The sequence below is a fragment of the Aulonocara stuartgranti genome (genome assembly GCF_965226115.1).
Source record: "Aulonocara stuartgranti genome assembly, chromosome: 18".
Lineage (NCBI taxonomy): Eukaryota > Metazoa > Chordata > Actinopteri > Cichliformes > Cichlidae > Aulonocara > Aulonocara stuartgranti.
The window spans coordinates 8611668-8631185 of NC_138954.1; the positions used below are offsets into that span (position 1 = coordinate 8611668).

A 19518-nucleotide genomic window follows, 5' to 3' on the forward strand; every position below is an offset into this window, starting at 1 on the left:
ACTTCTTCTGTAGAGGAAATAGAGTCTGGGGATGAGGTATATGAGTCTGGGCACTGAGGCAGTCTTTGGTGGGAGGACCCCTAGGGAGGATTTTTATGAGAATCAGCACCCCCAAGTCTGAGGCCATGTTCCTCAGCTGGAAAAAAGTGGAGCGCCCACTCCGAGTTAGGGATGAGTTGCTGACCCAGGTGAAAGAGTTTATGTATCTCAGGGTCTTGTTCACGTATCATGAGAGAGGGGATTCCTTTTTTGATTCCTTTTGTCTGTACATTCATGTCCTTGGTTTCGGTCATCTCTCCTGATCTTGTCATTGCGAAAATTTGCATTTAAAATATTGGTGTTGATGATGGTGTTAATCCAGAGGACAGTGTTTCAAATGTGGCTGGTAAGCCTTCCATCATTAAAAGGTCAACTAGTGGTAAAATAAGGACGATCTGATTTCCTCGTGTCAGCATTGTTCCCACATCATCATAATTAATGTTGTTCCAGGTTCAACATTGCAAGTGACCAATCACCTTCTTGTGACGTAATTCCTTTGCGACTTCGAAATACCCGCCTTCGATTATTTCGAAATACAAGTGAAGAAGCGAAAAACCGCCGCCTGTCCGCCGAATTTGAAGTCAATTCGCCTGTCCGCCGAATTTGAAGTCAATTTAGGATACTTTCCTTTAATAAACGGTAAGCATTATACATATGTTCCTCACTTGGCTTGCTGTTTGTTTGCTAGCGATAGGCTACTTGACGACAGCATTAGCTAACCAGTGTTCTCTAGACCAGCGTTCCCCAACTTTTTGGGTGTTTCGTGGCCCGGGGGTTGGGTCAGGCAAAATTGCAGTAGCTTCCCTGATCATTTTACAAACATAAGTGAAGAGAATCTGGACTAAAAGGCCTAGACTTATGGTTGTGTGCTGAATCTATGAATCAAACTATCACCTGGAAACATAATTAACTGGTCCATAGCTGTGAAACTGGACATGAGTTCTTGATTCTATGGAGATTAACAGTAATCCAGAAATTTACAAATTTGTCCTGGTACATCGCGTAAATGTTGTCCCAGGGACATCGCGTAAATGTTGTCCCTGGGACATTGTGTAAATGTTGTCCCTGGGACATCATGTAGAATTTGCCCTGGGACATCGTGTAGATGTTGTCCCTGGGACATCGCGTAAATGTTGTCCCTGGGACATTGTGTAAATGTTGTCCCTGGGACATCATGTAGAATTTGCCCTGGGACATCGTGTAGATGTTGTCCCTGGGACATCGTGTAAATGTTGTCCCTGGGACATCGTGTAGATGTTGTCCCTGGGACATCGTGTGATAGCTTGTAAATAATGGAATGAAAATTATTGATTGTTATTAACTTGTGAAAAAGAAGTGTAACAAATCCACATGTTATGTTCTTACACCCTTACAGAAACTGTGACTCCTTCACAATGTCAGGTAAATGTCAACTCATGTTGAATAATCAACCAATCAAGCCTTTTATTATCACATGCAATGTTACACGTACAACTGCAATGAAAATTTCACCCCCTTCTGACCATACATATATTGCTTAAACATCACATTGGGAAGACAGGTCGGAAACAGTTAGGAAGGTCAGAAAACAATTTAATTAATAGATGAGGAGGAGAAAAAAGAACTACAACCAGACAAAGCTCCTAGAAGACTGAAATGGATGATGGTTGCAGCATGCAAAAAGAAAATGATATCTGTTGACTACAGCATATGCTTTCTCACAGATTACCTTGTGGGAGAAGCTGGACCAAACTCTATTGGTATTTCAAGTTTGAAATCCCTGTTTGACCAGACTAACATTTCAGATGAGGTACCTCTTGACATAAAAATCCTTTTATGTTGTCATAAAACTAATGTTAAATTCTGCTTTAAATACACTTTATTGTACAATTTACTTAATGAATCGTATTCCTTAGTTCTGTTTTTATTTATATGTATTTATTTATTTGTTTTATAAGGTAATAGATGGCCTAATCTATTTGCAGTGTGAGGTATGTTGAAAAGCTTGTTTGATCATAATGACATAGCATGTTTACGTTTTTTGTAATGTATTTGAAAACATAGGTGTATTTATGTTATTTTTATAGAATTTCCCTCACATTTATCCAATACCAAGCCAAATCACTGGAAAAATTTTGGATGGGTCCACAAGAGCACAAAGTGCATACTTTTTGAAGGTATGACTTGGACTGTGGTAACTATGTTCTTATCACAAAGGGTTTATAAGTTGCCACTATAAACAAACAGCATTTTCCAAAATTGAAGCCTTGTCAGAAGAACCTGAAAAATACCTTTCTGAAACCTTTTCTGTGTAAAGACTTGTTCAAAAGCAATGCACACAGATTAAAACATTTCTGTCTTGGCCAACTGATAAAGAACACCAAAAATTGAGTGGTGCGTGTTGAGTCTGTGGTCTTGATTTGTTTTGTACACACTATAGAAATTAATTAATGTAAACCAAAAATGACACTTTCTATATGTTTGTGTATCTGCAGAATTAATTACAAGTCTCACCTGACAAGCTTTTGCAGTTTTGCAGTGTCATTCTTGACAGAAAAACATTCTTGTCACATTATTTTTATTTCCAGAAAAACATCTTTCAGATGTATGAGAAATTGATTGGAGCCTGTCTGGAAAACGGCAGCCACTGGACCTTGTTTGTAAGTTGCACAGATTTTGCACTCTCTCTAGTGCATGATACTTTTCGGTGTCCCTCATTAGGAAAGCTCAAGGCCCAAGCCTACCATATCCATCTTTTTACAAAACAGTTTTGTGACATACCCAAGAGGACCATAGTCTATATGAATTCATTTGGCGAGTCGGAGGTCAGAAAAAGTGCGGTGTTGAAAAAATGGAGGTAAGTAATTAACATATTTAACATAACATATTTAATTTAATTGAAATCATTACCGAACGTGGTTATTGATTTCTCTATATGCTTTTTATTTGTAATAACTGCGATCTCTCAGCTCATTTGCTTCAGCAAGAGGCTGCGCTGGAGAGTGGACCTTGTCACATGTGAGCCACCCACATCAACAGGATGGGAACTCATGTGGAGTGCATGTCATAATGGTACTGAAAACTATAGCTTTAACCTATATAAGTAATGTTTACATTTTTGCCTAGTCAGTTTTTAAAGCCTTAGAGGCAGGATGGTAAAATCTCAATTTTTTTTTGTAGATTGAACCATTTCAGCAGTAATGCTTTGCTTTGGTTGCTCTGTTTTTTTGTTTTTTTTCTCGGGGGGGGTTAAAAACAAACAAACATTTCTTTGTTAATCTAATTCTTTTTGTTCTTTTTTTTTTTTTCTTCTTCGTCAATTATTAGTTTGCCCAATCTCTCATTGACGGTAAAACACAAGTGGAGGAGTACAACACTGAAATCACAAAGCTCAGGTCCCGACTTTGCCACTACTTATTTTCCTCAATAGGTAAAGATAAAATTAGCTGCCTTCTTTTTCTCTAACATTGGAAAATGTAACTTGTACTTAAACAAATTATATTTTGCAGATCGAACTAGGAAGTGCAGTCAGTGCTGGTGTGTGATTGCAGCCAAAGACCGGGTACACTATGACATGTCCTTAGCCATATAGATTGTTTATTTAATGGACTTTGTTCATTTGTTTTTTGTTTGTTTATTTCTTCTTCTTTTTTTTTTTTTTAAATTCACAGGTGCAGTGCCAGAAATGTGGTGCATACAAGCACATGCGTTGTTCAAAGTCTGTTTGTGGCATCTGTATCTTCTGTGAGAGTAAGTCACAATATAACTAAACAATGTCCAAAAATGTTTAAAGTGAAATTTTTTTTCGTAATTTTGCCTTTGCACACCAGGACTGTGTAATTAAAGTGGACGTTTCAAGATCCAGTTTTTACACAAAACTATTTTAGACATAACTGTGTCGTATTGTGGGGATTTCTCTTCACAATTAAATTGATATAGTGCTGTTTATATCATTCTTCTTTATGTAACAGCACAGTGCAGCACAGCAGAGGGAAAGGAGTTGTGCAGCATAGTGGGTGGCTATACAGGAGGAGCAATAGAAGTAGCCAGTGAAGAATGTCATCAGGGAAAGCATCAGGCAGCGAATGACAAAGGAAAAGTTCCTAAGGGAGAGAACATCTGCAGCAAATCGACAAGTAACAGTGAGATAGGAAGACTGACAGTCAGAGATGAAGGTACACAGACTGAAAGAGATGAAGGTACACAGACTGAAGACAACGAAAAAGAAGCAGAAGTATACGGCACAAGTCTGAGTACAGATAATGCTGCTGCTGATGATGTTGACAGGATCGATGCAGATACAGAATTCCAAACTGATTCAGAAGGAACTAGTACAGTTTACAGAGTGCATGGTCGCTTATCTGTACCAAGCTCAAAAAAGAAAACCTACACAATAACAGAAGACGAGATCAAGCGCAGAATCAACGCAGAGAACATGTCAGTTCATGTTTTCAGAGGTTTGATTGGGGTAGGTATACATTTCGTGATTTTGATGTCACCTGAAATAAATCCGGGTTACTCGTATCAATGAAGTGACAATGTGGCTGGAAATTGTGCATTTGCTGCAACATATACACAATTACACCATGTAAACAAAAGCATTTAACTTTGTGCGCGTGTGTGTCTCTCTCTGCTCTTTTGGTGTTTGCACTTTTTCTTTTTTAGGGCCGTAAAGCCAAACTGCCCGCAATGATTCTTGACAGGCCTAAGAAGGCCAAAACTAAAGTAACGGTGTTTAGTGTTCTGAGTGAAGAGGAGGCTGGGGAGCTAGCCCTCGGGTTTGCCGGAAGATTGGCATTGTTAATCTTACTTTCTAATAACAGACAGACTCTTCTCAAAATCCAACACAATCTTAAACATGAGCTGACTGATTCCTCAACCTTCAGTTTGCTGACACACACCTTTGGCCCCGCTGCACTGGATTCTGTCATTTCATTCCTGTGTGAAAAACTTGATCTTGTCTCTTAAATAATGAAACCTTTTGTGACTTTTGTTTGTTCTGTAAATCAGAATCTTGAAAATTGTTCATTGTTGTTCTAAGTTTGTGTTAACTATTTGGCAAAAATGATTGGTTCCTAATCCAAACAGCATAATGACTGTTCTAACACATATCTTAAAAATGCTACAAAGAAAGAAAATTATCACATATGTTTCAATATGAATGTAATTGTGTCACACTCAGTTTGTAGTAGCTTTCCTGTTTTATTTTGAGTTTTGGTATGTTTACACTGTTATTTTTATTTCCCGTGTGTTCGTCTTCCCTTATTAGTTTTACTGTATTTAATTAGTCTGATTTAATAACTTATAATTATTTACTTTCCAGTGTGTATATATGCTCCTCGTTTGGATTATTGTTTGTTTGAGTTCTGCCTGTCTTTTCTATTAAAGATTTGGACTTTTGGACTATTAGTGGACCTCGTAGGTTTTTATTCTGTTCAATTGGTAATTGACTGGGTTTAATTTAGTGGCCTGGAAAACAGGCCGGAGGGGTCTGGTCATTTTAACCCCCTAAGACCCGAAATCTTCCATGGCATGCATTTTTAATTTCTCTTTGATATTTGGGCCGATTGGAACCCGATGAATGTAAAAAGAAAGAATTACCAGGTTTTGGTTTTTTTTACCTAATTTTTGTTTCTGAGAAAAATGAGAGCCACATATGAGGACATTAATTTGAAATTTCGATAGAACAGTTGCAGTATAATGTCCTCATAACTGTATATCAGGCACTTGTTGATCAAGATTTAGTATTTTGGTCTAAATAACCCAAAATGTGATGTCCACATGTGTGGACGCCAGGCTGGAGTAAAGTGTTAGAGCTATTTATACCTATGTAAACTTTGATCTGTGTGTTACCAGATGATGAAAATGAAAAGCATGAAACATGGTTTAAAGCAAAAACAATGTGTTATGATGAGTTTATTTATGAAGTGAGTGAATGGTTATCTGGTTGCGAACATTTGCATTTAAAATATTGGTGTTGATGATGGTGTTAATCCAGAGGACAGTGTTTCAAATGTGGCTGGTAAGCCTTCCATCATTAAAAGGTCAACTAGTGGTAAAATAAGGACGATCTGATTTCCTCGTGTCAGCATTGTTCCCACATCATCATAATTAATGTTGTTCCAGGTTCAACATTGCAAGTGACCAATCACCTTCTTGTGACGTAATTCCTTTGCGACTTCGAAATACCCGCCTTCGATTATTTCGAAATACAAGTGAAGAAGCGAAAAACCGCCGCCTGTCCGCCGAATTTGAAGTCAATTCGCCTGTCCGCCGAATTTGAAGTCAATTTAGGATACTTTCCTTTAATAAACGGTAAGCATTATACATATGTTCCTCACTTGGCTTGCTGTTTGTTTGCTAGCGATAGGCTACTTGACAACAGCATTAGCTAACCAGTGTTCTCTAGACCAGCGTTCCCCAACTTTTTGGGTGTTTCGTGGCCCGGGGGTTGGGTCAGGCAAAATTGCAGTAGCTTCCCTGATCATTTTACAAACATAAGTGAAGAGAATCTGGACTAAAAGGCCTAGACTTATGGTTGTGTGCTGAATCTATGAATCAAACTATCACCTGGAAACATAATTAACTGGTCCATAGCTGTGAAACTGGACATGAGTTCTTGATTCTATGGAGATTAACAGTAATCCAGAAATTTACAAATTTGTCCTGGTACATCGCGTAAATGTTGTCCCAGGGACATCGCGTAAATGTTGTCCCTGGGACATCGCGTAAATGTTGTCCCTGGGACATCGCGTAAATGTTGTCCCTGGGACATCATGTAGAAGTTGCCCTGGGACATCGTGTAGATGTTGTCCCTGGGACATCATGTTAAAGTTGCCAGAGACATACTGTTACGACTGTGACCGTAATTGTGTGTGGATTTGAGTGTCCAGGTGCTCCTCTGGGATTGGTGCATCCAGGGTGGATGGCTCACACCGATTGGCTGAGGACTGGGAGACAGTGGATAAGAAGAGCCCGCCAGGGACTGCCCAGTCATTCATCCTCGGCCCAACCCAGCCGGCAGACCGGTCACTGTATCGACGTATTATGTAATGTAAGAGCATGTAGGGGTGGACCGCCTTTTTGGTTGATCAGTTTTCTCCTGTTTTTGTTAGGTAGGGAGGAAAGCGATTGTCGTTTTGTTTAGTTCCTTTGAGTAGGTAAGTTTCGTTTATTTCTGAGATAGGCTACTTTTGTTTGTTGTTTTGGCCTTGGGTTCACCCTGAAGCTATGATATGCTCCCTTCCTTTGTTTAACCGCACCTATTGTAAATAAATCACTGTCACAAAATAGTAAGTGTGTGACGTGCTGCTTGGGGTTGGACGGGGATGGATCACCCTTTATGTTGTGGTCTGGCCGCGCCTAGACGGGCCATAACATAATTGGGGGCTCGTTCCGTTTCTTTTCTCGCTTGTTGGTTTGTGGGGTTGGCGTGTTTTTTTCTGGTTGGCGGTTTTGTTTTTTGTGTGGGGGTGTGTGTGTGTGAGTATGGAGTTTTCGCTGGACGGTTTTGTGAGAGCACCTTCATGGGAAAAAATTGACAAGTGTAAGAAAGCGGACCTGCTCATTGTGGCTAACTCTTACGATGTGGAAGTGTCTTACAGTGCTCGCAAGGCAGAGTTGAAGGATACCCTGGCTGAAAAGCTAGTGGAAAAAGGTGTGCTTCTACCACGGGGAGATGATGCGGAAAACAAGCCAGTGACAGGCACAGATGACACTGCATTTGAAGCGGCTGCTGACGCAGTTGATGCGTCTGCTGCTGGCGCGGAGGCTGATCGGATTTTTGAATCCGGTGAAGGTACGTCCACTGAGGATCTGCGCCTCACGCTCCGCATAAAGGAGGTGGAGACCCGCAACAGGCAGCTGGAAGTGCAGGCTATGCATCTCCGTATCAGGGCTCTTGAGCTTGAAAAGGGCTCAGCGGGTGTTTCCCCAACGTTGTCAAGCACAAGTGCTTCTTCTGCTGGTTTTGACATAAGTAAACACATCAAGTTGGTTCCCCCGTTTCGCGAGTCTGAGGTGGACTCCTATTTTAGTGCATTTGAGCGCATAGCTGCTGCTTTGAAGTGGCCGAAAGAGTTTTGGTCCCTCCTACTCCAATGTAAGCTTGTGGGGAAAGCCCAAGAGGTGTGTTCAAGCCTGTCTATGGAGCAGAGTTTAGACTATGAAACTCTTAAGAAAACTGTGCTGCAGGCGTATGAACTTGTCCCTGAAGCATATCGCCAGAAATTTAGGATTCTTAATAAAGCTGCTAACCAGACTTTTGTTGAGTTTGCGCGAGAAAAGAATGTGTTGTTTGAGAAATGGTGTTGTTCATGTAAAGTTAAAACCGTGGAAGAGTTGAAAACTCTTATTTTGCTGGAGGAGTTTAAAAAGTGTCTGCCGGAACGCATCGTGACTTATTTAAACGAACAAAAGGTGTCGTCTCTCACTAACGCGGCTCTCCTGGCTGACGAGTTTGTTTTAACACACAAAAGTGTGTTCCGTGCACAGAATTCGTTTCAGGAAAATTTATCTGAACGAAAATGGTCACCAAGTGCAGTGCGTAAAAACGTACCACAGTTTAGTGCTAAATCAAACGGTCGGGAATGTTTTTATTGTCACGATTCAGGGCATCTGATTGCTGCGTGTCCAGTATTAAAAAGAAAAGAAGCGAGGGGCACTAAATTTCCCGCAGGCGTGGGTTTGATTAAAACCGCTTGCTCGCCAAAAGTGCACGTGGAGGCTGAACAAAACCCGAAAACTGACGTTGATCCGCAGTTTCTACCATTTGTGTCATGTGGCTTTGTTTCGTTGACAGGTGAAGAACATGATAAAGTGCCAGTCACGATTCTTAGAGATACGGGTGCGTACCACTCGTTTCTACTAGAGTCTGTGCTGCCTTTGTCTGAAAAAACATCCTGTGGTTCCGACATACTAGTATGGGGAATAAAAATGAGCGTCACCAAAGCCCCTCTGCATATGGTGCACCTGCACTCGCCGTTAGTGTCGGGCTACGTTAAAGTCGCCGTGCGCCAGCGATTACCAATCGAAGGAGTTTCCTTCATTCTTGGTAATGATCTAGCTGGTGGGCATGTTTTTCCCCCGCCAGAAGTTGTTGATATTCCTGCCCTTGCTGCTGACTCAAGCTCCACTGCTTCAGAGGTGTTTCCTGCGTGTGCAATTACTCGTGCTCAGGCTCGTAAAATGGGTGAGATTGTGGATTTGTCGGGGTCGTTTATGGCTACGCTTGATGAAGACGACTCTTTCGTGTCACCCATTGATTCTGTGAAACTCTCCACATGTGACGTCCCTGAAATGATACCTGAGGACATTAATCAGAGCTTGAATATTACCAGAGAGCTGTTGATCAAAGCACAGCAGGGTGATCCTTCACTGGTGCCTTGTTTTTCCTCTGTTGTGGACAGAGAGGGATCTAAAGCTCCCGTAAAATATTTCATTGAGAATGGTGTACTGTTGCGATCTTGGTCTCCTGATTCAACTGATTTGCATCGGGTAAACCAGGTTTTGGTGCCAAAGGAATATAGACCCCAGATTCTCAGTCTCGCGCATGATGCCTGCTTAGCTGGACATCTTGGGGTCAAAAAGACGTATCATCGTGTATTACGTAACTTCTTTTGGCCTGGTTTAAAATCAGATGTGGTGAAATATTGTCGTTCGTGTCATACATGCCAAGTGGTGGGAAAGCCAAATAAACCGATTCCGCCAGCGCCTCTTCACCCGATTCCAGCGCTGGGTGAGCCGTTTGAGAGAGTTCTATTGGACTGTGTGGGCCCGTTGCCAAGAACAAAATCAGGCCACCAGTACATGTTAACGGTAATGTGCGCTGCCACTCGTTTTCCGGAGGCAATTCCATTACGTACCTTAAAGGCAAAGAACGTTGTGAAAGCCCTCACGAAGTTCTTTTCGACTTTTGGGTTACCCAGGGTTGTTCAAACTGATCAGGGAACAAACTTTATGTCAAAAGTGTTTGCCCAGGTTTTAAAGGAGTTAAAAGTTAAACATCAAACGTCCAGCCCTTATCACCCAGAGAGTCAAGGTGCACTGGAACGATTTCATCAAACCCTAAAGACCATGTTGCGCAAATACTGCCTTGAATCAGGTAAAGACTGGGATGAGGGACTTCCGCTTTTGCTTTTTGCTGTTAGAGAAACCACCCAGGACTCCCTTGGATTTAGTCCGGCTGACCTGGTTTTTGGACACACTGTACGCGGTCCCCTGCGACTGCTTAAAGAAAAGTGGTTATCTGAGTCGCAGCAAGCCGAACATAACGTGTTAGATTATGTTTGCAGTTTTAGAGAGCGTCTTTTCCGGGCATGTCAGTTGGCCCGTGACAATTTGGAGCAAACACAAGGCAACATGAAAGCCCGGTATGACAAAAAGACAGTGGTCCGACATTTCGCTCCTGGTGAAAAGGTTCTAGTGTTGCTTCCTTTAGTTGGGTCTAGCCTCCATGCGCGGTTTTCTGGTCCCTATGAGGTGGACAAAAGGATAAGTGACACTAGCTATGCAGTAAAAACCCCTGATCGAAAGAGAAAACTGAGGGTTTGCCACGTTAACATGCTTAAACGCTATGTTTCTAGAGAGGACGTGGCAGCTGACAAAACCACACCCATAACGCCTGTCTCTGTGTGTTCGGCACCCCCATTGTATGTTTTGCAAGATGATGACTTGACTGACAAGAGCAGTTGTATGCCGTTGGCCCGTTTGCGAAACTCAGAAGCGTTAGAAAACTTAGACTCTTTCCTGTCGCATCTGTCAGATTCCGCCCGCAAAGATATCCTTGATCTGATTGAAGCTAATTTGCTGCTTTTCTCTGACCATCCGCGGCAGACGTCTGTGCTCTTTCATGATATCGTTGTGGAAGTTGATAAGCCAATAAAGCAACATGCTTATCGAGTAAATCCAACCAAGCGGAATTTAATGCAACAGGAAGTCGAATACCTGGTTAAACATGGGTTAGCTGAGCCCAGTAACAGTGCGTGGAGTTCACCCTGTATTTTGGTGCCTAAACCAGATGACACCCCACGTTTCTGTACCGATTTCAGAAAGGTTAATGCTGTCACAAAACCGGATTCTTTCCCTCTCCCCAGAATGGAGGATTGCATTGATCGTGTCGGCTCAGCTACATACGTCACTAAATTAGACCTGTTAAAAGGATATTGGCAAGTCCCGTTAACCCCCAGAGCTTCTGAAGTCTCCGCGTTTGTAACTCCAGATCATTTCCTCCAATACACGGTAATGCCCTTTGGGTTGCGAAACGCACCCGCAACATTTCAACGTCTAATGCAGAAGGTATTGTTTGGAATGAGAAACTGTGAGGCATACTTGGATGACATTGTCATTTATTCTCCAACATGGTCAGAACATCTGGAAACGCTCTCTGAGGTGTTCAGACGTTTTTGTGAATCTTCTCTCACACTAAACCTCTCTAAGTGTGAGTTTGGTAAAGCCACCATTACTTATTTAGGGAAACAGGTCGGACAGGGGCAAGTGCGCCCTGTTGCTGCGAAAGTACAGGCCATTGTTGATTTTCCTGTCCCACAGACAAAAAGAGCACTGCGTCGTTTTTTAGGAATGGCCGGTTTTTATCGAGGGTTTTGCAGAAATTTTTCTGATGTGGTTAGTCCCCTAACTGATCTTGTTAGCCCCTTAAAACCTTTTATTTGGTCTCCAGCATGTCAGGTGGCATTCGAATCTGCCAAAGCATTGTTGTGCAGTGCACCAGTGCTAGCTGCGCCGAATTTTGAGCGCCCTTTTAAACTAGACGTTGACGCCAGCTCGTGTGGCGCAGGCGCTGTTCTGTTACAGGAAGATGATCACGGCGTAGATCATCCCGTCTGCTACTTTTCAAGAAAGTTTAACAGACACCAGACCCATTATAGCACCATTGAAAAAGAGGCCCTTGCCTTACTCCTTGCGTTACAGCATTTTGAGGTCTATGCTGGGTCAAGTGTGCTGCCTGTGCAGGTGTTTACCGATCACAACCCACTGGTGTTCCTTTCCCAAATGCGCAACTCCAATCAAAGACTTATGCGCTGGTCCTTGTTATTGCAAGATTTTAACTTGGAGATCAGTTACAAGAAAGGGAAGGATAACGTATTGGCTGACACCCTGTCTAGAGCACTGTCTCCTTGAATTAAACATTTTGGGGTTAATGTTAATTCTTGGGTAAGGGGGTGTTACGACTGTGACCGTAATTGTGTGTGGATTTGAGTGTCCAGGTGCTCCTCTGGGATTGGTGCATCCAGGGTGGATGGCTCACACCGATTGGCTGAGGACTGGGAGACAGTGGATAAGAAGAGCCCGCCAGGGACTGCCCAGTCATTCATCCTCGGCCCAACCCAGCCGGCAGACCGGTCACTGTATCGACGTATTATGTAATGTAAGAGCATGTAGGGGTGGACCGCCTTTTTGGTTGATCAGTTTTCTCCTGTTTTTGTTAGGTAGGGAGGAAAGCGATTGTCGTTTTGTTTAGTTCCTTTGAGTAGGTAAGTTTCGTTTATTTCTGAGATAGGCTACTTTTGTTTGTTGTTTTGGCCTTGGGTTCACCCTGAAGCTATGATATGCTCCCTTCCTTTGTTTAACCGCACCTATTGTAAATAAATCACTGTCACAAAATAGTAAGTGTGTGACGTGCTGCTTGGGGTTGGACGGGGATGGATCACCCTTTATGTTGTGGTCTGGCCGCGCCTAGACGGGCCATAACACATACCATATGAAAGTTTAGCTTCTTTTAGCCCCTGTTTGTTTTATATTATTTTATATATTTTTTTTTTTAATATTATATTTAATATTTACATTGTATTGCAAAAAACCCCAAAACAAGTTAAAATGAATTAATGAATATTGACTAATTAAACCTTCGCTATTTTTCCACCAGAAATGGACGACATAATTAGAAGAAGTGTTCTGAATGACGAAAAAAAAAGAACTGGAAAAGACACACAACTTTGTGTGTATGTGTCACAATGCCAGGAGGACCCATTCAGTGTTGTGTTAGAAAAATTGAACTCATTAACCCTTCATGGACATTATAAATGTTTAAATGTTGCCTCAGGTAAAGACAGGAAAAGAGACTATTACAAATTCAACTGCATCAGAACTGGGGAAAAAAGTCGAAACAGCTACAGAGCAGTGGGCTGTAAGGCCTATGTTTCATTTAAAGTACTCAAATGTTGGAAAGACCACACAGTCATCGTGCAGCGTACATATGATAAGCATGATGGGCATGATCCTTCGGACCCAAAAGACGCACATTTCAACAATATTTCCAGTGATTTGAGGAGGAAGATTGAGGAACTGCTTTCCCTTGGAACTAAGCCAGCCATCATACTAACCGAATGTCATAAATGGGCCAAAGAACATGGACACAGAGATCTTCACAACAGAGAGCATTTTGTCACACCACGTGACATTGACAGTGTTAGAACCTGCATGATGAGGAAGAAGCACTTTAACTGTGGAGACAGTCAATGTGTACATACCTTACTTAATGGAAAACATCAAGAACATGTTCTCTTCTATCAACCATACACATCTGACCAAGAACTAATGATTATTTTGCAGACACCTGTAATGAAATCAAACATGGAGAACTATGCAAAACAGTTAGTATTTGTTGACACCACGCACTGCGTTAACCAGTATTCATTTCCCTTATTCACACTTGTTGTAAGAGATGATCATGGGCATGGAGTCCCTGGCCCTGTGCTTCGTACGTCGCTTACTACATCCAAGATCAAATGAAACATCCAAGACCAAATCATCGCGCTAACTCTGAGCTCGCTATTCCGGTTCCCCGAACACACCTGTTGTTGACGATTAGTATAGCTGGATGAAGTAATGTGAGATCACTGGGTGGCCCAACAGGGGCTACGCATCGATAGTAGAAACATTGATCGGCAACCCTTTGATTGGTCGGCGAAAATGTCGAAGGAGCGCGCTCGGTATTTTTCGGCAGCAGAGCAAGAACTCTTGAGTGAGGGATTTCAGGAGTTTCAGAGTGTAATTAAAACGCAAGGGAACACTGCAAAGGCTGCAAAAGCAAGGAGAGAGGGCTGGCAGAAAGTTGCTGACAAATCAAACTCGTAAGTAATTTAATAATAATAATAATAACAATAATAATGGAGTGGATTTATATAGCGCTTTTCAAGGCACCCAAAGCGCTTTACAATGCCACTATTCATTCACTCTCACATTCACACACTGGTGGAGGCAGCTACGGTTGTAGCCACAGCTGCCCTGGGGCAGACTGACAGAAGCCAGGCTGCCATATTGCGCCATCGGCCCCTCTGGCCAACACCAGTAGGCGGTAGGGTAGATTTATCATATCACACCATATTATCCAATATTATATTACATTATATTATATTATAATATGTTATATTATATCCCCTTTCACATTAGAGCCACAACAGGACCCACTAGAACATGGGAACAAGTAAAAGTGAAATATAAGAATATTCTACAGAATGGTAATATTTATCACTTATATTGCTTGTCGTCTCTTGGAAAGAGACCCTGGAATACTCTGTTTGTTTGTTCATAACAGCAACCAAGAAAAGGGCAGAGCAAAAAAAAAAAGACAGGTGGTGGTCCTGCACCCCCTCGTCAACAAGTTGGTTAAGTGAATAATACCCTCACGGGAAAATCGATATCTCTCTATGAGCACACTGTCGCGCTGAGCTAAAGGATCCTGTCTGTCCCGCAATATACGCTGAATTCTGAGGACTATCCTTATCAATCTTGCACCTTCCGCAATGGGTTGCTCGCGTAAACGGACAGGATATGACTGCGACAGACTTCCCAAATCCACCTTCGCTTTTATAGCCGTGGTCTCTCATCTTGATTACACGAAGTAATTTACAATTACTACTCTGAAATATGAATTACATCTGTAATAATCACATACATGTAATAGAATGTTAATAGTACATTTCCCTTTTTTAGGGAATGACCTGTATGTATCTGTGTGAAATCAATAAAAGGATCAAGTGCTGCATTATCTTTAGTTACATTGATGTTATTTATTTATGGTGAAACAGTGGTGGAATATCGCTGTTGCTTTCGTATGAATGACGCGGACATACCTGCGTGGCCGCGATCTAATCCTGTTTACATAAAGTAAACCTGCTCCCCAGCAGGTTTACGCTTACGGCTCTGTTGCTATGACAGCAAGTCCCGGATGGGCTTCGGGGAACCGAACGATCCAGGATCACGCGAAATCGTCAACAATCTCATCCAGCTAACTCACTTAGCGCGGTACGAAGAACAGGCCCCCTGTGGCCTATGCTATTGTCAGCAACGAAAGTCAGAAAACCCTGGAAACTGTTCTTGGAATAGTTTGTGAGCATTTCCCAACTTCCCCGAGGTAAATAATACATTGACAGCTATTAATTTTGAAATAATTCCTTTTCAAAAAAGTTATAACATGCCAGAATCTAATGCTATAGCTGCAGCATGGGCTGCAAAAAACTTTCCTTTCCAGTTGTTAAAGTTATTCCTATAGGCTGTATGCAGTATTTTATATATCTACTTGTGAGTTGAAATGTTTAATTTGGCATTGAAGTGGTGCTTTGAGATAGCAAAAACATTTTCATACTGTTTAATCTCATTTAGTGTTTTCTTTTTTTCTGTAGAGCATTTATGGTTGACAAAGACTTTGCGGAAATAAATGCTTTGCAGAAGGTTTTTCCAGAGTCAGCTATCCTTCTATGCTGGTACCATGTCTTGCAGGTAAACCACATTGTTTTCTTTTCACGTTGTCTAAGATGCACCTGAAACACATTTTTACAACAGGGTCCTGTTGTTATGATTTGCCTCATTGTGATATTCACCTACTCAGGTTAATGAATATAAAGGGATAAAATGTTGAGTGACTATGTCCATCCATTTAAGACCACAGTGCACTCATCTTCTGGTGGCTGCTTCCCAAAGCTCTTTTTGACATTTAAAAATATGTTTGCCTGGTTGATTTCTGTAATGCACAGGTCCTCTTGTCCAGTGAGTGACAAAGTTATTTTTGGACGTCAGCTTTCTTTTATGCTTTTTGTACAGCTGCTCCTCTGTCTCTCTCTCCAGATTAACTTTTTTTCTCTTACATTCACAGGCTGTTAATCGATGGCTTTCAAAATCAGAGTCCGGGGTCCATGGGCTTTCTAACACCCAAAAGAGAAATGAAATCATTTCTTTCTTTTGTAAGCTGAAAGCTTGCACATCTGTAAGTGTAATTTGTCTATTTCACATTTTGATTTCTTGATTACACTAAGAGCATAATAACTTTCAGTTGCTAAAAAAAGTTACAGAGAGATACAAAATAGATTTTTGAAACAATTTCTAAAACTGGCTTCTTATCTTGCTTATCAAAACAAGTACTTAAGCTGTGCAGACCATCATTGTGTCACCCACTGTGCAGTAGAACTTGTGAGTGGGATTCTTTCACAGACAGATGCTGAAACCAAATATGCTTATAGGTTTAGTGTTCCTTCTTAGCCATTGTAAGGGAAGAAATAATTGCTTCTTAATACAAAAACACGACATATTATTAATAACTTAAAATTCTTAATGTTATTCAATAAAAGGAAAAGGGCTTCAATACATAATATTAAAGATTTCAATAGGTCTGTTAAATGGATTGAAATATATTCTGTTGCATCCAATTCTCTTAGGAGGACGACTTTAAAGCCACATCAGCAGAGTTCTGCCAGACATTTAAGCAATACCCTTTGGTGTGCCAGTATTTTCAGAAGCACTGGGAAGGCATTGGCCACATGTGGTGTGACTACGGCCGTCGCTTCAGTCACGCTCGTTCTGAAACAAACAATGTGATTGAAAGGTATGATTTATTATTTTGACCTCATTCAATTGTATTGCTGAAAAAAAGATATTATGCTTTAATCCAAGAGGCTAAACTGAGTAGGTTCGTCATGTCATTGCCAGAACAGGTTTTAGGCAAATCCTTTAAATTCTAGCAGCGTTTTTTATGTTATCACAACAAAAAACAGAGTAGGTGGATTTGCCTAAATCAGCTAAACCGGCACAGAGCATTCCTTTATAAAAGACGTGTGCAATAGGTATTCCAATTTTTAAAAAAATAATACAGTCTTGATTAAAACTTTAAATTCCTTCAATTACAGTTACTAATCATTTCAAATAACTGTTTTTCAGATTTTTCCACCGCCTGAAATACCAGTTTTTATCTGGCTACAAGAATAGGCGTCTGGATGATCTGATTGAAGTGCTCCTAGGGAAGGCCGATGACTACTTCTCAGTCATAAAAACCCTGCAAGATGTGGGCCGCATGAAAAACAGGTTTGCTGACCCCTTGTCTCAAGTTTCAGACTCTGCTTCAAGACTGATGGAAAGTGGTTGGGCTCTTAAAATTACAGTCAAGAACAGCCATGGAGTTAATGCATATCAAGTCCCATCTGAGTCAAGAGAAGACATGGTGTATGACGTCTGCCCTGTTGAGTCCTACTGCAACTGTACATATGGCTTACGAGGACTTCTTTGCAAGCATCTAGTGTTACTTGCAAAATTAGCAGAGGCTGACAATGACATCTATCCAAACATGGAAACAGACATTTCTACCTTGGCAAGAATTGCAGTGAAAGAAAGGCATTACTTTGTACACTGTGAGGACTTGAAAGTGATAAAAATGCCAAGTTTGTTTGGAAATCTGTGTTTTTTTGCATCGGCTGAAACACTTCAGTGCACTTGTTGTACGTTCTCTCACTATAACACATGTGCTTGCCTGAAGGTGGCTTGTAGCCATTTTAAAAAAATGAAAAACTCTCTGAAAAGTCCTCTATCAACTTTGAATGACACTCCTGTAGTTGAAAGCACAGACAAAAAATGCACAGAAGATGCAGTTGGAAAACTAAATGCTGTTTTAGACACAGTTAAACAGTGGGCATTCATTCCAGAGGGTATTACTCCAATGATAGATGAACTGCATACAAATGTCTTAAAAACAAAACAAGTAGGCAAAAGTATATGCCAGTACGAAATAAAGACGACAGAGAATGCACGCAAAATTAGGCCATTGTATTCTAGCAAGAAACGTTCGGCCAGCATCGACATTCCAACAGTCTGTGAAAATGAATGTGAACAGTCGATAACCACTGAAAGAGAGACATCCTCTGGAGAAAATGAAAACCTTTTGGAATACAAAACAAAAAAGAGAAGAGTTAAAGCTAAGTATATGCATAAGTAGACTTTTGTGTGACATTTCAAAGGGACTGCATCCATTACTTCTGTTTATTGAAACCTAAAGCTGAATAGCTGTCTTAACTTTCTGCCAAGGAACAGTTGAAAAGAAATTGTTTGGTCTCTCAAGCAGTTGTTATTTATGTGTGTTATTCATTACTTTGGCTTGGTTGCTGTTTTTGATACAAATTCATCTGTGCCCATTGTAATATTTTCATATGTTACTATTTTTATATTGCTATGCATTATAAATAAAGGATTACTTATTACTATTAAAGGTCTGCATTTGTAATTGTTGGTATTATTTATAAAATATGCGCTCTTAAGTTTTTTGCTCCATAAAACGATACCTGTCACTTTTTGGACATAGAGTATCAGCTGTTGAGAATCCTGGCTCATACAAAATAGAAGTAAAAGGTTTCAACATCCAGCCTTTTTATGATTAAATACAAAGTGTAATAACAGAGTTATTGGGGTGTGATTTTGTTAATAGTTAGTCTTAAGTATAAGTTTAATAGTAATGAGTAAGAAAATATAGCCAGAATAATGGAATGAGACTAACACCTGACCTCACACTGAGATTTGGTATGAAGTGGCATGTTTGTGCTAATGCTGACATTGGGGCTCAGAGTTCCTCTGTGTGTATATATTTGTGAACGTTAACTTGGCTAATGTCCAAGGGTTTGACTGCTTTCCTGTTGGATTGTATCACAAAGAACAGGGATAAGAGCACCAGTGGCCGTGCACACCCTCATCTCTCTCCTTCACCCGATCATTAGTGTTGGAAACTGGCATTAGCTCAGAGTAGATTAGACTTCAGTATATGCAAGTGATTTGATTTTATGATTATTTGATTCAGTTTTTTCTGTGTTCAAGCTCAATTACTTTAATAAAATATGTTGAATTCAAACAAATAAATAAACAAATAAACTGTGGACATTACCCTTTTAAACCTTTCTGAAACAAGACAGGTAAAAACCAGTGTATAAAAGTTTACATAGGTATAAATAGCTCTAACACTTTACTCCAGCCTGGCGTCCACACATGTGGACATCACATTTTGGGTTATTTAGACCAAAATACTAAATCTTGATCAACAAGTGCCTGATATACAGTTACGAGGACATTATACTGCAACTGTTCTATCGAAATTTCAAATTAATGTCCTCATATGTGGCTCTCATTTTTCTCAGAAACAAAAATTAGGTAAAAAAAACAAAACCTGGTAATTCTTTCTTTTTACATTCATCGGGTTCCAATCGGCCCAAATATCAAAGAGAAATTAAAAAT

The 19518-nt window shown here is 40.7% G+C and overlaps 2 protein-coding genes across 8 annotated transcripts; both read left to right on the top strand.

Annotated features, from left to right (window-relative positions):
- Window positions 1-426: 426 nt before the first annotated feature.
- LOC309693831 (uncharacterized protein) lies at window positions 427-5593 on the top strand. Of its 5 annotated transcripts, none has more exons than XM_082513401.1 (12): window positions 455-678; window positions 1415-1440; window positions 1743-1828; window positions 1977-2009; window positions 2106-2195; window positions 2607-2678; window positions 2787-3090; window positions 3346-3448; window positions 3528-3580; window positions 3690-3768; window positions 3990-4486; window positions 4684-5589. In XM_082513401.1, exons 7-12 carry the CDS (start codon window positions 3088-3090, stop codon window positions 4984-4986), a joined length of 1038 nt encoding a protein of 345 aa, XP_082369527.1. In that variant the 5' UTR covers window positions 455-678; window positions 1415-1440; window positions 1743-1828; window positions 1977-2009; window positions 2106-2195; window positions 2607-2678; window positions 2787-3087; the 3' UTR covers window positions 4987-5589. The 5 variants fall into 5 exon arrangements, 3 of the variants coding, with proteins under 3 accessions (XP_082369527.1, XP_082369528.1, XP_082369529.1); XM_082513402.1 differs by having other exon boundaries at window positions 515-678; window positions 3990-4455; XR_014272741.1 differs by lacking the exon at window positions 3990-4486 and having other exon boundaries at window positions 427-678; window positions 4684-5593.
- A 53-nt stretch (window positions 5594-5646) lies between these two features.
- Window positions 5647-19003, top strand: LOC309693830 (uncharacterized protein). Of its 3 annotated transcripts, none has more exons than XM_082513400.1 (5): window positions 5647-6333; window positions 15660-15756; window positions 16130-16240; window positions 16689-16855; window positions 17188-19003. In XM_082513400.1, exons 2-5 carry the CDS (start codon window positions 15667-15669, stop codon window positions 18233-18235), a joined length of 1416 nt encoding a protein of 471 aa, XP_082369526.1. In that variant the 5' UTR covers window positions 5647-6333; window positions 15660-15666; the 3' UTR covers window positions 18236-19003. The 3 variants fall into 3 exon arrangements, with proteins under 3 accessions (XP_082369526.1, XP_082369524.1, XP_082369525.1); XM_082513398.1 differs by lacking the exon at window positions 5647-6333 and adding an exon at window positions 13996-15391; XM_082513399.1 differs by lacking the exon at window positions 5647-6333 and having other exon boundaries at window positions 13996-15756.
- Window positions 19004-19518: the final 515 nt, after the last annotated feature.

Excerpts from the sequence above, each read along its gene's own strand:
- LOC309693830 (XM_082513400.1), top strand. The coding sequence starts at position 15,667 with ATGGTTGACAAAGACTTTGCGGAAATAAATGCTTTGCAGAAGGTTTTT. Across the intron at positions 15,757-16,129 it reads GCTGGTACCATGTCTTGCAG|GCTGTTAATCGATGGCTTTC; the intron begins GTAAACCACATT and ends TTACATTCACAG. Across the intron at positions 16,856-17,187 it reads ACAAACAATGTGATTGAAAG|ATTTTTCCACCGCCTGAAAT; the intron begins GTATGATTTATT and ends ACTGTTTTTCAG.
- LOC309693831 (XM_082513401.1), top strand. Across the intron at positions 3,449-3,527 it reads CTACTTATTTTCCTCAATAG|ATCGAACTAGGAAGTGCAGT; the intron begins GTAAAGATAAAA and ends TATATTTTGCAG. Across the intron at positions 3,769-3,989 it reads CATCTGTATCTTCTGTGAGA|CACAGTGCAGCACAGCAGAG; the intron begins GTAAGTCACAAT and ends TTTATGTAACAG.